At 58.3% G+C, this 15,984-nt stretch overlaps 1 protein-coding gene across 1 annotated transcript; it reads right to left on the bottom strand.

Annotated features, from left to right (window-relative positions):
* Positions 1-37: 37 nt before the first annotated feature.
* Positions 38-7,809, bottom strand: Notum (notum, palmitoleoyl-protein carboxylesterase). Its single transcript, XM_046463239.1, has 12 exons — positions 7,578-7,809; positions 6,059-6,429; positions 4,925-4,977; positions 4,750-4,845; positions 4,193-4,253; positions 3,966-4,024; positions 3,541-3,643; positions 2,641-2,832; positions 2,401-2,501; positions 1,455-1,602; positions 1,042-1,089; positions 38-782 (listed from the first exon to the last, which is right to left on the bottom strand). The coding sequence occupies exons 2-12, from the start codon at positions 6,400-6,402 to the stop codon at positions 476-478; spliced, it is 1,512 nt and encodes a 503-aa protein (XP_046319195.1). The 5' UTR covers positions 6,403-6,429; positions 7,578-7,809; the 3' UTR covers positions 38-475.
* Between the last annotated feature and the right edge of the window lie 8,175 nt (positions 7,810-15,984).

The following is a 15,984-nucleotide window of genomic DNA, read 5'->3' as shown; positions in this document are numbered from 1 at the left end:
TTTTTTTCAATATTTAAAAAAATATGTTACAAAACAATATCATTCATCATATATTTCTTGCTTATTTTCCTTCTTAAAAATATTAAAGTAATAAAAAAGTCACTTTATAAAATAATACAAAAGGACATGATCAGCTGGGGTGGCTGGACGCCGTCTGGGCTGCTGGGTGAGGGATCCAGTGCTTCGCTTCTGCTCCCCTCCCCACCACAGGCTCGGGGCTGGGGGCTGGGGCTGGGGCTGGGGCTGGGGCTGGGAGGAGGCCAGTGGGTATGGGAAAGGTCTCCAGGCTGCCCTCTGGATGGGCTTCCTGAGGGCCATGGGAGAGGAGCTGGGTGCAGGGCATCCACACCCAAGTGGGTGTGGCTGAGTCCTGGCTGGTCCTGGGAGAGGCGGAGGGCCTGCCAGTCACCAAGAGGTGGCCCTGGGCAGGGCTGGCCTGGCCCCTGGGTGCTGGCCCCTTCTCCAGGAGGCTCCCCTAGCTTCCACTGCTCAGCATCCCCAGCAGCTTGCTGGGCTCCAGTCCCTGCTGCTGGGCCACGGTCTGCACATCGAAGCCCATATGCATGAGGAACTGGGCCACGTTCATCTCCTGCCCCGTGAACTGGTCCCGGATGGTGGGACATGAGGGGTTGCAGTGAGGCCAAGGGCAGCTGTCCACGAGGTGGACGGGGCAGCCTTTCAGGGAGGCTTTGCTGGCCTTGTGGCTGTCATGGAGGCTTCTGTCCCAGCAGTGCAGTGCCCGAGGCAGTGAGGTCCCCTTCACCTGGACATCTGTCCAGTGACTGCAGACAGAAATCCGGGTGGGAGTCATGGAGGAGGGGCATTGCCACCACTGTGGAGGGGCCTGTGTAATCCTGGCCTCACAGCCAGCCACACAATGAATGTCTCTGACAACCCCAAAAGGCCCTTTAGTAAGTAGAGGCAGGGGTGGGGGGCTTGAGGGGGGACAAGTGCAGGCCAGGTGTTTGCAGGACAAGGGAGCCTGTGGTGTTTGAAATTAGTACTGCAGACCAAGGGGCCCCGGGGCCCAGGGACACTGACCTGCGGATGATGATCTCGTGAGAGAGGCAGGCAGGAGCAAAGCTGGCCCTGGGGGAGGAGACAGCAGCCTGAGCCCTGTGGCCCCCAGCCCCACCACCCTGTGCCGCAAGCCCCCGTGCTCCACCCTGTTTCCCTGCACCCCATCTTCTGGCTGGGGACCAGTCCTCCTGTCTGTGGCCAGGCAGCTGTTCCTCTGCCCAGGTCTTGTCCCCTCCTGACAGCATGCCCTGCTAACCCTGACCTCTGCCGACAAATCTTGCTCAGAGTCTACCTCCCCCTCTGGGGCCTGCCAGGCAGCAGCAGGCTGTCCCTGACAGATGACTCTCCTGCCACTTTAGACCTGTTTTTGAATTGGGTGGCTTACTGAGGACTGGGGGGGCTGCCGAGCGCGAGCGGGTCCCCAGCACACTCACGGCACGTCCTTGAGTGTGCTGCGCAGCTCGCGGCCCAGGTTCTGGATGTACAGCCACTGCCCCTCCTGCACTGGCTGCCCCGTGAGGTGCACGTTGTCCACGGTCAGCTGGGCCTCGTCAAACAGCCACTGCACCACGAACACTGGGCCTGGGAGGGCACCTGGCTCAGAGGGCTGGCCTTGTGCTGAGGTCCTGGCCAGTTCTCTGACAGGCTCAGAGGCCAGCTGGCCGGCCAGGTTCTCCCTACCAGTGTGTCCTCCCTTTTCCTTTTTTACAGTTCTGGGGACAGAACCCAGAGCCTCTACTACTGAATGACACCACACTTTTCCTTCTTTAAAGTCTGCCCTTGCTGCTGGGCATAGTGGTGCCCACCTGTGATCCCAGGGACTCAGGAGACTGATGCTGAAGGATTGACCAGCCTCAGCAATTTAGAAAGGTGCTAAGTAGCTTAGCAAGACCCTGTCTCCAAAATAAATAAAAAGGGCTAGGAAAGTAACTCAGTGGTAAAGCATCCCTGGGTGTTTGATCCCTGATGGAAGGAAGGAAGGAAGGAAGGAAGAAATTGCTCTTGGCCTGAGTCTCAGGGACTCTAATTTGACCAAAGTTTGGTGAGTAAGTCTTTTGCATGGGACCCCACTAGTCCTCAGAGTGTGGGGCCTACCTGAGGCCATGCAACTCAGGGCACAGCCGAGGGATTCAGTTCTAAAGCTTATCCCCAAGCAGTGGTGTAGACAGGGTCACCAACCATCCTGGTTTGCCTGGGTCTGGGGATTTCAGTGCTAAAACCAGGAGAGCTGCAGACAAACAGGAGTGACTGATCGCCTGGCATGGATTTGACCTGCATGGGCCAGGACAGGGGTCTCTCCACCCAGCAGCTCAGAGGCTGGACCAGGCTGGGTTTTACTTCCCATTGCTTCCCCGTAACCCTTTCAGGCCAGCCACTCACAGCGCAGAGTTGGGTAAACTTTGTAGCCAAAGAAGCAGTTCCACTCTTCCCCCTCCTTGAACTGGCGCCGACAGCGCTCCGGAACCATGCCGTTCCAGTACCTGGAGCCACAGCTGTAGGTCAGGCTGCTGTGGGTCCTCTCTCCCCAGGAGCTCCTCCCTCAGAGATGCCACCCTGTCCCAAGCCCTTTGCATGGACAGGTTCCCAAGCATGGGGCCGGGCCCCTCCCTCCCAGGTCACCTGATCCCACGACGGATGGCCTCTGTGGGGGCGCAGGTGATGGTGTCAATGCAGTCCGTGCGGCGGTACTGCTTGTTGTCCAGGAACCAGCCTGAGTCAGCCAGGCCTCGCACTTGGATGGCCGGGTAACCCAGGTCCTCCAGCTGCTCGGCCACACGGTCCACGTTCAACAGCACCCCAGTGCCCCCAGCACTGCAGGGAAGGCCAGACATGAGGCCAGCTGGCTGGGGAGTGGCACCCAACACCCAGACCAGGGCCTGCTCAGCCCCGACCTGGGCCCTGAGGAAGGACGGGGCTCTTGCTGCCTCCCAAGGATGCATCTGGACAGTGGATGCATTGCCTGCTCACATGTAAAACCCGTGGGCCTCTTGAGGGCCCAAGGCAGGGGACTGATAGAGCCCCAGGCTGGCAGCAGAGGCCTCTACTCCTGCTCAGCACCGAGCTCTTCCCTCGTCCTTCCCTCCCTCACCTTCTCTGCCTCAATTTCTTTGTCTGGAAATAAAGATAAACTACGTTGCCTCTGGCCCTTTCACTCACTCCACATACACACGGTGCTACCGGACAGGATTGAGACTGGACAGCAGCAGGGAGCCCTTGTACCTGTGAGCCCTAGCGAAGAGGCAGCTGTCTACAGCAGACCCCTGACCAACTGCCTGGGTCTGCAGCCTGAGCTCCTTGGAGGCTTAACCTCCAGGACACCCCTGGTGGTCCATGTTCTGGTTGCAGCCTCAACCCCATCACTCCCCATCAAGGCCTCGCAAGGCTGGAGCTAGCAGGGACTGGACCTTGCCCCCCACCCCAGCTCTGCCTGGGCCTCCTCCTCTCCGTCCCACCCACACTCCCATCCCAGCTTGCCCCAGGGGCTACCGCCGCCTCCCCACCCAGCCCTGTCCTGCCCACCTGCTCCCGGCCAGCAGCAGCACCTTGGCCCCGCTCAGCCCTTGGCCCAGGAGCTCACGCACCACCTCCTGGATGATGAGGGCGCCCATGAAGGCATACTCGTCTGCGTGCAGGAGGGGTGGCTTCAGGCAGGGCCTGGGCAGAAAGAAAGACCTCCACCCAGGCCAGCATGAGGAAGGTCCTGGGGTGTCCCTGGGGTGGGGGTAGACTGGAGGGAGGTGGGTCAGGTGCAAGAGGACCTTCTGGGGGCCCCTCCCCAGGGAACACTCAGGAGTGAGGACACCTCAGGGGCCAGGCCAGCCACAGATAAGCTGGCACCTGAGGACAGGTGTCAAGGAGTTTGGGAAGGCTGAAAGTCTGCCCTTCCCCAGAAGCCCACCATCCTGCCTGGTCACAAGGAAGGGGCTTGGAAACCAGAGACTCACTCTTCTCAGACTTGGAAGACGCCCCACTCCAAACGTCACTGGAGCAGTAGGGGATGAAGCTGAAACAGGAACCTGTGAGTCTGCTCTGCTGCCAAGTCCCCAGGAAAGACCACCAGGACAGGACCCCTCCCCAGCAGTACCCCCCAAGGACCACACCTACCAGGAAGAACCCTTCAGGACAGGACCCTCCAGGGAAGACCCCCCCCAAGACACCCCTGTGCTCTTACACCATGTTGGCATTCCACCAGTGGGGATTCTCCTCCGGCTGAGAAGACAGGATCCCGGTTCCTGGAGACAGACAGGCAGTGGAGCTTTCCTTCTTGTGGGAGGGGCTGTGCAAAGATGGAGACTGCAGGAGGGTGTGGGGGACAGGGGCTCCTGCTTGGCCCTGGCAAGGGAGGCAGGTGATACTTCTGGCCTGAGCCAAGGGTGCCAGGGAAGTGGGGGATGGGCGGGCTTAGTTACTGCGGGAGGTCACAGAGGTCACGATGCCCAGCCAGGCTGTGACACTGGATGCAACCCTTGGCCTTCCCACTCTACACCAGGTGCTTCAACCCTGGTCGGGGGTGGTGATGGGTGACCACCATGAGCACTGGAAAGTTACTTGTAGCATGGTAACCAAGGTAAGACAGAGTGCTTGCTGGCCTCCGGGAGCTCAGAGTGCTGCTAGGGGCATGTCCCAGGTGAAGAGATCCTTTTCTGCAGGACCTCATTTTGAGAGCTTACTGCCCTGAGGCTATTCCCCATCTCAAGGCTCCCTGCTAGCAGGCCCCCCACTGCTGACCTGTCCTCGTGTGCGGCCAGTCTTTGGAGCTCATAAGGCGACGCATGGTGTCATATCTGGTGTTGCAGTTCTCCCGGTTAAAGCAGTACCAGCCGCCTGCAGACACAGTCGCCAAGGTCTAGCCCATGTATCTAGGGGACTCCAGCCCTCCCCCTCCTGGTTCCCTAGAACGCACCTTCCAGAAAGAGTAGCCACCGCCGGCTGCCCTTGGACTCCTTTAGGTAGTAACTGCAGGGAAGAACGCGCGGAGCAGGTAGTCAGCTGGGGCTTTGGAAGCTACAGTAATTCGCCTCCGACGCCAGGCTTCCACCTGTCGTTCTGTGCGCACGATAGCCGCATGGGGGCGCCAGCGGCCAGACCCACGCAGAGTGCACCAGCCCCGCGAGCCACGCAGCAGTCCCGGGAGATGGCGCTCGCGGGGACGGCACCGCCTGCGAGGGCTGTGTGGTCGGTGGAAAATCCCCATGGACCGCCCGGTGCGGGACCCGTTGTAACCTCGCCGCCTGCTGGGGGGGGGGGTCGCTCTGGGGCACACAGTGGCACTGGGAGAGTGGGGAGTGCTCTCGCTAGACGTCTGGGCGTGGGTGGAGGCACGGGACGCGCCAGGCTGGGGGGGGGGCGCCACCGCGGCGGTGTCGCAGTTTTCTCACCAAGTCCCAGCCTAACGTCCACGCACCAAGCTCAGGGGCACTCCCAATCCCTTCCTCATCCCCAGCATCACATCTTTCCTTTGCCGCCTGGAGTGTGACCATGCCGCACCTGGGGTTTTTCTATCCCACCTGTGCCCCCCTCCTAGCCCCTCTAGCTAACGATGGAATTCCTGCCTGTACAAAATCAAGTTGCTAGGGGCGCGGGTGGGGGGAGGTAGCCAGTGTTGCCTCTTCTTGCTGGTGCCAGGGCTACTCTCAGGTTGTTTCCAGTCTACCTTACTCCCCCATCCCCGCCCAAGGACGCGGGCAAAGGGGCTGTGCACTGTGGCCCAGGGGTCAGTGCCCGCGCTGGGCCGGGGACCAGGCCTTCAAATGCTGCCAATCACCCCCTCCCCCGCGAGGGAGGCACCAAGCCAGGTCCTCCGCAGGGCCAGCACCGCTGGGCACCCGACGGGAGCCCTTTCCTCTGGGGGTGAGAATTGAGAACTGCCACAGACTGTAGGGGTCCAGCACAGAGTCTCTGAGCCCTCGCAGGGGCAGGGAGGTGTAGCTGCGGGTGCCACGGGTGATGAAGCGGCTGGAACTCGGCGGGGACGACGGGCTAGGAAGGCAGGGCGTTCGGACGAGCCTCCCGGGGTCCTGGCCGGCGCGGGCCTTACCCAGCTGGGCTGCCGTCGTTGCAGGTCACCGATGTGTTCAGCAGGAGATGCAGGCGTAGGTCCTCGTTGAGCTGTTGCGCCGAGCAGGGGTACAGGGACTGGGCCAGGCTCTTGACCTGAGCCATGAAGCTGTCCATGTTGCCCTCCACGGCCGTGAAGTCCAGCGGGAAGCTCTCCACTGGTTGTCCCGCGGCCGGCGCCGCCTCGGCTCGCTGCGGGGGAGGCGGCGGGGGCGGCGGCAGAGGAGGCTGCTGGCCGCGGCGCCGCCAGGTCTTCCTGCCCTCGCCGCCCCCGGCCCAGTGCAGCAGGCCCAGTAGCAGCAGCACGCACACCCTTCGGCCCATGGCCACGCCACTCCGGCCCGCGGCCACCTGCAGAGAAGCGGACGGTCCTGAGGCAGCAGTGGCTTGGGGGGAGGGGGGCGCCGGGCCCAATGCGCCTGGGCCACGGGGCGCCGGCCGCGTCTGCTAGCTGGTCCTCGGTCCCGCGCGCCGGGCCTGGCCGAGGCGGCGTGGGCTCTGGGCGTCGAGGCTCTGGGTTCCGGCGCCGTCGGCCTCGGCAGCTGAAGCTCCGCGCTCAGCCGGCCGCGCGCAGCTCAGGGTCTGGGTGCGCTGGCTCTGGCCCGCGCCAATAGGCAGCGGGGGCCGAGCTGGGCGTAGTTCGCGGGGGCTGCGGCGGCCCGGGTGCCCGCGCCTTAGATGTGCCGCCGCCGCCGCCGCCCGGGCTCGGTGGAGGGGGAGGGGGCCGCGCTCGCTCTTTTCTTGGCGGAGGCATCGCCTTTTCTTCCCAAACCGCAAGCCTGACGGAGGGGCCTGGACTACCCCGTCGCGGCCGCGGGAGGCGCTCCCGGCCCAGCTCCGTGGGGGGCAGCGCGGCCGGGCGGCCCCAGTGGCTCCATTCACCGCGGCCAGCCCGGCGCCGCTGCCCCCGCCCTGGGAGCGGCTGGGGGCGGGGAGGAGCCAGGCCTTTCCGCGTCGGGGGGCGCTCTCCCCGCGGCTCCGCTGCTCGGCCCGACGGACTGGGGCGCGCACCTGGAGCTGCGGCGCTCCTCCGCCCCCGTCCAGCCCCAGAGCAGCCGCGGGCGACTCGCACCCTGGCCCTAAAACCCGTATCCCGAACGGCCCCGAGCCCTGCGCTCACCGCGGCCAGCGCGGGCGGCCCCGCGGCCCCGGCTCCTCGGCGTTGCTCGCGCTGCGCGGCCCGGCTGGTGCGCCCGACTCGGCTGCGTTCCCCCTCTGGCGCTGGCGCAGAGCCGCCCGGGACTTTTATCCAGCCGGGCCCCCGGGATCAAAGCGGCGGCGGACACAGGGCTCCGCGCCGAGGGGCCGGCAGTAGCGGCGCCGGGGCCTCCCGGAGGAGCGGACAGGTGTGGCGCGAGGCCCCGCTCCCTAGGCGACCTGCGGGAGGGACCTGGCGCCCAGGCTCGGCGCCGCGGGGGAGTCTCCCTGTCCCGCGCCTGAGCGAGTGATTCTGGGCGGCTCTCTGAGGCACTGGGATCAGAGGGACCGCTGTGACTTACCAAGGTCTGTCAGCGGCAGGGTCAGGTCTGGGATTGTCCCGCGAGCGTCCAGGCTGCCGCACCCCCGACAGAAGACCCCCAAGAACCTCTCCCTGACCCAGCCGCCACTGGGGGAGGGAGCCGAGGACCGGAGGAGGGGCGGGCTTGGTGACCTTTTTAGAGCATCTGCCCTGTCACCTCACTTTCTGAGCTGGCCTCCCCTCCACGTCCCAGGGCTCAGGTCACTGAGGACAGAATGAAATTCCTGTGCTGTCAGAAATCAAAATTGGGGGAAGGGAGCGGGTGTTTGCTCAGGAGCCTTTCTACTCCAGTGGTGGTGGGTGGGGGGTGGGTAAAAGAAAGAGAAGGCATGTCTACACACACACACACACTCACACTCACACACTCTCACACACACACTCACACACACACCCATCTCCACAGTGCCATTCATGCACAGCACCCTGCCACCTGCAGCCTGGTGATCTTGCCCTAAAGACAGGACATAGGCTTGCCTTTTGGGACCAGGATCCAGACCCAGGGAGGGCTTTTGGGTCCCACCTCTTTATTCAGTGCAGTGGGAGCCTGCCTCACCTGGAAGGCCACTGCGGCCCTCTGAGGCAAACACCAGGCTGCTAGGATGAGACAGTAGCTAGGACGCTGCCTAGCTGCAGCGCTCTTTGGACACAGGTGCTGTCCTGCTGGTCTCTGAGCTCGTGATGAGCTATAGGAAGAAAGCCCAAGCACACCTGCACGCTCAGCTACCCTAGCAAAATACTGCCAGAGGCCAAAGGATCTCTTGAGAATTGTGGAGTTGGGCACCTGAGGGGTGTAAGTTGCCCCAGTGTAAACTGCAAGGCCCAACATCAGTCCAAAAGGCCCCCAGCTGACCTTGGGACATCAGTGAAACTGCGAAACACACAGGTTCACTCTCAGGCATCTGAGCGCAGGTGCACACTCATGGCAACTGAGTTCAGAGAAGGTAACAGAAGTGCTGAAGACAGCGCTTAGTTCTGTTCATTCAGAAACCCACACTTGCTGTACTTCCATTGTTGGGTCAGTTTAAAGGTCATGTTTGGTACTGGCCAGGGGCAGTAGCTTCACCATGCTGATGTGTCATCCTGGGCACCCGCCAGCAGTGTAGGCTGACCAAGGGTAGGACTTCAGCATTGGGTAAGAACCTGCCCCAGGAGCTCTCTACTTTGGGAGACTGTATTCCAAATCTCAGCAGAGAAATGCCAACTTCCAGCTGGGTGGCTTGGCTGTGCAGGTTGTGCTGCACACCGTTCTGGCCCTGAGCCATTTCCAGACAAGGAGATCCTGGGCAAGGCTTGTGACCCCTCGCTGTGCCTCCATTTCCTCTTCTTCAAAGAAGGGCAAGGACAATACCTCAGCCAGAGGACTGTTGTGGGATTACGGGAGCCTGTGCATGAAAGTACACAGCAGGTCCGTGGTAATGATTGCCAAGGAAATCCCAGGATGAGTGCAGAACATGCATATTATGTTCTCTGGCATTTGCTGTGATGCAATTTATCCTGCACATTGAACCACAATGAGTTCATGTTTTGGTTTACTCAACACTAGTAGCAGAAGCAAAGCGGGGCTCAAACCCAACATTTCCTGGAACTTCTCTGCCTTCTCTCTGTCTTTCCCATCCCCTCTCCTCTCAGGCCCCTGTCATCTGGTCAGATAACTGACAAGACTGCAACCATATGGCCACAGACGGCACCCTGAGACTGCCCATACCCCTGCCACCTGTCGGAAGTTCCCCAGAGGGCAGATCTTTAAAGCCATGGATGCTAGGTCTCTGCATTCAGGCCACCTGCAACTGAGACCAGACGCTGTGTCCCTGACAAGTGTACCGAAGCTCAGGTTAGATACCATCACATACCCCTTGGATGGTTTTGAACGAAAATAACAAGTGTTGGTGAGGATATGAAAAAACTGGAATCCTTGTGCATTGCTGGTGGGAGTGTAGGATGGTGCAACTGCCCTGGATGGTGGCTCGTCAGGAAGTCAAACATGATGTTGTCATATGACCGAGCTATTTCACTCCATAGATCCAAAAGAACTGAGAACAGATGTTCAGACAAAGGCTTGTGAAAGAGTTTGCAGCAGCACCATTTACAGTAGCTAACAACCCAAAACAACTCAAAAGTCCAACAGATGAATGGATAAACAAAACACAGTCTATCTTTACAATGAGATATATTTTGCATGCTACAATGTGGATAAATCTTGAAAATACTATGCTGAATGAAATAGCCCAGACACAAAGGGGCACATGCTGTGGTTCCATTGATAGGAAATATCCAGAATAGGCAAATCCACAGAGACAGAAAGCACAGCGGTGGCTGCCAGGGGACAGGGAGGAGTAGGGAGTAGCTGCTGATGGGCGTGGGTTTATCTTTGGGGTGATGAAAATATTCTTAAAATCGACTGTGGGGATGATAGAACAACAATGTGAACATACTAAGCACCATGGAATTTAAAAGTACATTTTAGTTTTTAATGTTTTTTTTTAGTTATAGGTGGACACAATACCTTTTATTTTATTTTTATGTGGCGCTGAGGATTGAACCCCCAGTGCCCCACCTCTGAACCACAAACCCAGCCCTTTAAAGTACATTTTAAAGTGGTTAGTTCTATGTTCTATGAATTTTACCTTTAAAAAATGCCACCAGCCAGGTGTGGTGACTCATGCCTGTTATCCCAGGTGCTTGGGAGCCTGTGTTATCCCAGGTGCTTGGGAGCCTGAGACAAGAGGATCAGAAGTTCAAGGCCCACCTCAGAAACTTAGCAAGGCTCTAAGCCACTTAGTGAGAACCTGTTTCAAAATAAAAAATAAATTTAAAAAGGCTGGAGATGTGGCTCAGTGGTAGAGTACCCTGGGTTCAATCCCCGATACCCAAAAACCTCAACCAACCGACTATCAAAACAAAACTCACCAATGAGTCAGACTGCTGATGGTCATCAGGCTGGGCACAGAACACCAGAGGACAGCTGGAGCGAGGCCTGGGGCTGGGCGGGTGGAGTGACAGAGGATGGGTAGGCTGCTCTTCCAGTCACTGCTCCCTGCACAGCTGGGGATGGAGAGGGTGACAAAGGGCCTGCCTTCTGTGTTTGGACCCAGGCTCTACTGCTGGCCTGTGACTGGGGCTCTGAAGTTCCTGGTCCATGAAGGGGACATAGTGAGAGTACCTGCCCCACAGGGTCATCATGAGCATCAAGTGGGGCAGGCTGTGTGGGAGCTCTGCCTGCTGTTGTAGGCAAGGAACATGTGACAGGTAACAGGAATGACTCCTAGGCACCATGGTGGGTGCTGACGGTTCCTCAGGGACCAAGGTGTGTGGGGTCCCAGGTACAGGAGGCTTGTGGACTACTTGGAAGGGAAGACACTGGGCATGGTGTGTGCCCGTATCTGCCTCTGGCTGCCCACTGCATGTCAGAGACAGGTTCTGCAGGGTTCCTGCCCCTGGGCTTCCCCAGCTCCCATTCAGGTCAATGGTAGATGCTTCTGTCTGTGCGTAGATCTTTTGCCCACTTAGCTGCAAGGGAGCTTGGGAAAAGGGGATCCTCTAAGGGGGCTCACCCCTTCTGAGCGGAAGCCCGAGAATAGGGTGGGCCGTGGGTTTGGTTCACTGCCTCCCCCTTTGGGAGGAGGGGATCCAGGGATGCACAGATGAGCACAAAATTAACTGACAAGAGTCATGGGCCTGTCTTAGAAGGTAGAAACCTAATTCCTGGGAAGAGAGTCAAGATGGAAAATTGTGGGAATAAGAGGTAGGGTCCTTGGGGCTGGAGATGTGGCTCAAGCGGTAGCGCGCTCGCCTGGCATGCGTGCGGCCCGGGTTCGATCCTCAGCACCACATACAAACAAAGATGTTGTGTCAGCCGAAAACTAAAAAATAAATATTAAAAAATTCTCTCTCTCTCTCCCTCTCTAAAAAGAAAGAGGTAGGGCCCGTGTTGGGGTGACTGCAGGCTGGGCTGACCAACAGCGGGGCTGGGGAAAGAGTGCAGGTATAATAGAGGGCAGATAGCAGAGCATGGGCTTCCACCTGAGGCCCTAATAGATCAGTGACCTCACCAGTTGCTAGGTCTCCAGGGTTTAGGATGTCCAGTCTCGCTGGACCTAGTTTCCATGCCCAGATGTGGGATGCTGCATGTCTTGCCCCCTCAACAGCACTAAGGTGGCTCCATGGTCCAGCAGCTGCCTATCATCTGGGGCCCAGCTTTTCTGGGCTTCCCCTAGTCACTCTGCATTTTGTGGCCAGCTGGGCAGCTCTGTACCCGATCTGCTGGCCTCTGAGGCCTGAGTAGGCAAGGATACTGAAGGCCACCCCTTACCCTGTAGCCTGCTTCAAGAGGATGCCCTGATCCCAGTGAACTGAGAGCCTACCTCCAGCTCTGAGCCTGGGGACCACAGATTAAGCCCCCCTTTCAATACTCCCTCCCATTCTTTGGCAGGATTCTCAAACCCTTGTCCTGAGGAAAGCCCCTTACCAAGAGGTGTCTGGCAGGGATGGTATAGAGGCTGGGGTCACCATGCTTCTCTCAGCTCAGGCCTGGTAGGGGAGAGAGAGGCAGAGCCACAGGTCAGGCAGGCCCAGTCTCTCCAAAGCCCCCAGCCTGGCTCTTAGGAACCAGGCCTGATGTGCGCAGTCTGGGGGGATCTGGCAAATAGACCTTACCCTTGTCCTAGGACTGAAACACTGCACCCTGAGTCCCTCCACTGGGGGGTCAGAGCCCTCGTGACCGGTCGCTGTCCCTGTACTCCACTGTGCCCCTGACATCCCGGGGGTGTTTCTACTGCAGTCTGGACCTGTCAGTCTTCGACCCTGCTGGTACTTTGGTAGGATGGATCCCCTTCTTGGCACCCCAGCAGCTGAGCCCTGCCCTAGTCACTTCCCTATGTGGTCTAGCTGGAGGACCCTGCGGGGTGCTGGCCTTGTTGATATGGGCTAACACACTCCAAAGCTGGGACAGAAGGTGTGGCGTGGGTGAGCCTCCTAGCTCATCTGTGGAGATGGGGCTTCTTGGGTATCTTGGGAGCATCACCAAGGTGACAAGCAATTCCTCATCCTTACTGGACAGACAAGGAGCCAGTGTTCACGGAGGTCAGGGCCCTGGGCTGGGAGAAGGGTGGAAAGGCTGCTCCTTGCCCCTCCCAGCTGTCACTGAGTCCTACAAAGCTGCAGCCTGGCCCCATCTGCCCACTGCGGGTCCCCAGGCTCCTGCTGCCACAGCGGCTGCAGGCCAGAGGCCGCCTGGCCATGTGACCTGACGCTGGCCTCCCTCCCACCCTGTGATTCGCACGTGGCCTCTGGGGAGGCAGAAACAAACCCTCAGATCTTGCCACTGGGAACCTTTCAGCGCCAGAGACATCAAAGGGGGCCGCGGGGGTGGTGGATGCTTCTCTTAAAGGGCCATGCCACTTTTAATTCAAAGCAGATCCTGGGAACAGCTGTCTAGCTGCAGCAGGAGGGAGGGTGCTGGCAGCAAAGGAGCAGAAGGAAGGTGGTATTCAGGGGCCACCCCTCCTCTCCAGACCCACCGTGTCGCTGCCTAGAACCTAGGTGGAGCACAGAAGGCGGTGGGGGCTGGGAACAGGAGGCTGCTCTCCAGGGGACTTCCTTACCAGTCCTGCAGGAGACTCACTCGCTTCTCAGAGGAGGGGACTGCAGTAGGGGCTTATCACCCTGCCAGCCAGCGGGTGGCAACTTGGACCTAGGCTGATTGAATGAAAGAAAGAATGTGGTCCCTCTCACACATCTGAGCATGGACGAGGTCCTCATCTGCCCAGGGGTCTGCCTGTCTGCAGGCTACTGGCTGCTTTCAGAGGTGGGTGGCTCCACATGCCAGAGGAAGGCTCTCTGAGAGTCACACCTCACACACCTGAGTCCTGTCCAGGCACAGGGACACCAGGCCTAGACAGCAGGGCACATCACAAGGCTTGTCTTTGGGAGCTCCCGGCGAAGGACAGTGGGAGGAGAAGTGTGAAAACCAGGCAGAGAACAGACCCACACAGGCCCAGACCTCTGCAGCCCGGGCAAAGACCCCAACCCCATCTTGTGGTCAGGCTCAGGGACTTCCTATGGCCCACACGGGATGCGCTGCCGTGTGCTGAGCCAGGGTCCACTCCCCGAGAGGTTGTGAGGTCAGTGCTGTGGCTGCTTCCACTCCATGAATTTGGGGCTGAGGGCGGGGCAGGGTCTGCTCTGTGCCCAGGCCAGCAGGGAATAATTGAGTGCAGGGGAGCGAGCCTCCCTCATGCCCAGCTAGGCTGCAGACGCTGTGACATCCTGCTCAAAGGGACACTGTGGCTCTCACCTTACTCTACTGTGGAGAAGCTGCAAGGAAAAGAACAAAGGAGGACCGTCCTGTCACCTGTGGTAGAAGAAGAAAACTGAAGAGCTACAGCTGGGTTCTGACCTAGGCCAGATGGGAGGAGCTGGGAGGGAGGTGCTGGCCCTGTCATGCTCTATCCTTATAACTTAAGTCAACATATATTTTGAACAGTCAAAATGTAACAGAAAGTCAAAAAAGAAAGAAAAAGAGGTGAAGAGTAGGGAGGGCATGGTGGTACACACCTGTGATCACAGTGATTTGGGAGGCTGAGGCAAGAGGCTCAAAAGTTCAAGGCCAGCCTCATCAACTTAGTGAGACCTCTGTCTCAAAAAAAAAAAAAAAATAGGTATGGGTTGTGGCTCAGAGGTAGAGTGCTCACCTAGCAAGCATGAGGCACTGGGTTTGATCCTCAGCACCACATTAAAAAAAAAAGATATTGTGTCCACCTATAACTAAAAAATAAATATAAATTAAAAAAAAAAGTAAAAAGGGCTGGGAATGCAGCTCAGTGGAAAAGTACCCCTGGGTTCAATCCCCAGTACTGGCTGCCAGAGGCAGGGTAGAGGGGAGTGAAGAAAACAAACTCTAAACTTCAGTTAAAATCAAAATAAATGAGCCTAACTATACATCAAATTGTTAACCTAACTGTAATGGTCGATTTCATGTCAAATTATTGGGCTAGCTAGGCGTGTTGACACACCTGTAGTCCCAGGTATTAGGGAGACTGAGGCAGGAAGATCACAAGTTCAAGACAAGCTGGGACACTCAGCAACACCCTGTCTCAAAATTCAGAGGGGCTGGGGTAGAGCACCTGCCTAGCACGTGTGAGGCCCTGGGTTCCATCCTCAGCACCACATAAAAATAAATAAATAAAATAAAGGTGTTGTGTGTGGGAAGCCATCCTGACACGTGACTGGGCGGCTCCCGTTAAGGGTCTGAGGCTTCTGGCTGTGTTGGAATTTTCCTGGCCCTTTCCTGGTGAGAGAACCCGTCTGTGTGGGGGTGTGACTGACCACTGACCCCGGGGGCCCAATCACTGACCCTGACCTTGGAGTGCAGTCCCCCCTCAACCTTCATTGGATGGAATTATCCCCTGAATTTCTTGTTCCCCAATAAAAGGCTACTCCCTGGCGTGTTCACTCTCTCTCTCTCCTGCTAGCCCTGAGTAATCCTTGCTGCCCTGCTGGGCGGTTAGAGGTTGCAGCCAGAGAGGGGAGCCGTCTGGGACCTGGCAATAGAAATAAGGTAACTGAGTCTGTGTGTTTTATTTCGATCTCTTCTAACTAACTTTATGCCAAGAACCTCATTAATGAAACCATTGCACAGGCCGCATGGTGGAGTTGTGTCCATCTACAACTAAAAAAAAATAATAAAATAAATAAAGGGCTGGGGGGCACTTCAGCAGTAGTGTGCTCCTAGGTTCAGACCCCAGCAATGCATTAAAGAGAGAGGGGCAGGGAGGCTGAGGCTGTAGCTCAATGGTAGAGTGTTTGCCCACACCTGCGAGGCACTGGATTCAAGTCTCAGCACCACATAAAAATAAATTAAAACAAACAGAAAAAACGAGAGGAGGGGGAGGGAGGGAGGGAGATGGGCTGGGTGAGGCTGGGCTCAGGGGGGTGCCCTAAGCTGGTAAAACATGATTTCTGGGTGTGCTGAAAGAGATGGGCATTTGAATCAGTGAGGCTGAAGGGATCTGCACTCCCCAGGGTGGGCAGGGGTAATCCAATTCACTGGAGACCAAACGGCGCATAAAGACAGAAGGAAAAACGCTGTCTTCTCCTCATCCTGCCCCCACTGCCGGGCACTGGGCTGGGGCTGGGACCCAGGGCCTTGAGCAGAGTAAGCCAGGCTCTACCCCCGAGGTACACTCAGCCCCTTCCCTGCTTTTCCTGCCCTTGGAGAGTGGGGCTCCTGGTTCTTGAGCCTTGAGGACTTATGGCAGTGCAGGCCCCCATCCCAGCCCAGCTCTCAGGCCTCTGGCCTCAGAGTAGGACTCACATTTGGCTCCCCCCCCCCAACCCATTCACAGGCCTTCAGACTGGGACTGAACCACACCCCTGACTCTCCTTGGTCT

The sequence above is a fragment of the Marmota monax genome, unplaced genomic scaffold (assembly GCF_021218885.2).
Source record: "Marmota monax isolate L192 unplaced genomic scaffold, Marmota_monax_Labrador192_F-V1.1 WCK01_AAM20220418_F8-fsc00220, whole genome shotgun sequence".
In the NCBI taxonomy this organism is placed as follows: Eukaryota; Metazoa; Chordata; class Mammalia; order Rodentia; family Sciuridae; genus Marmota; species Marmota monax.
Note: the sequence above shows the minus strand (reverse complement) of the source record. Positions and strands in the feature narration are given on the sequence as shown.

What these genes read in the sequence shown, in the direction of transcription:
- Notum (XM_046463239.1), bottom strand. Translation starts at nt 6,402, where the DNA reads ATGGGCCGAAGGGTGTGCGTGCTGCTGCTACTGGGCCTGCTGCACTGG. An exon ending in GTGGCTACTCTTTCTGGAAG is followed by an intron (nt 4,846 to 4,924) that starts GTGCGTTCTAGG and finishes CTGTGTCTGCAG; the next exon opens with GCGGCTGGTACTGCTTTAAC. An exon ending in GCCATCCGTCGTGGGATCAG is followed by an intron (nt 2,502 to 2,640) that starts GTGACCTGGGAG and finishes CTGTGGCTCCAG; the next exon opens with GTACTGGAACGGCATGGTTC.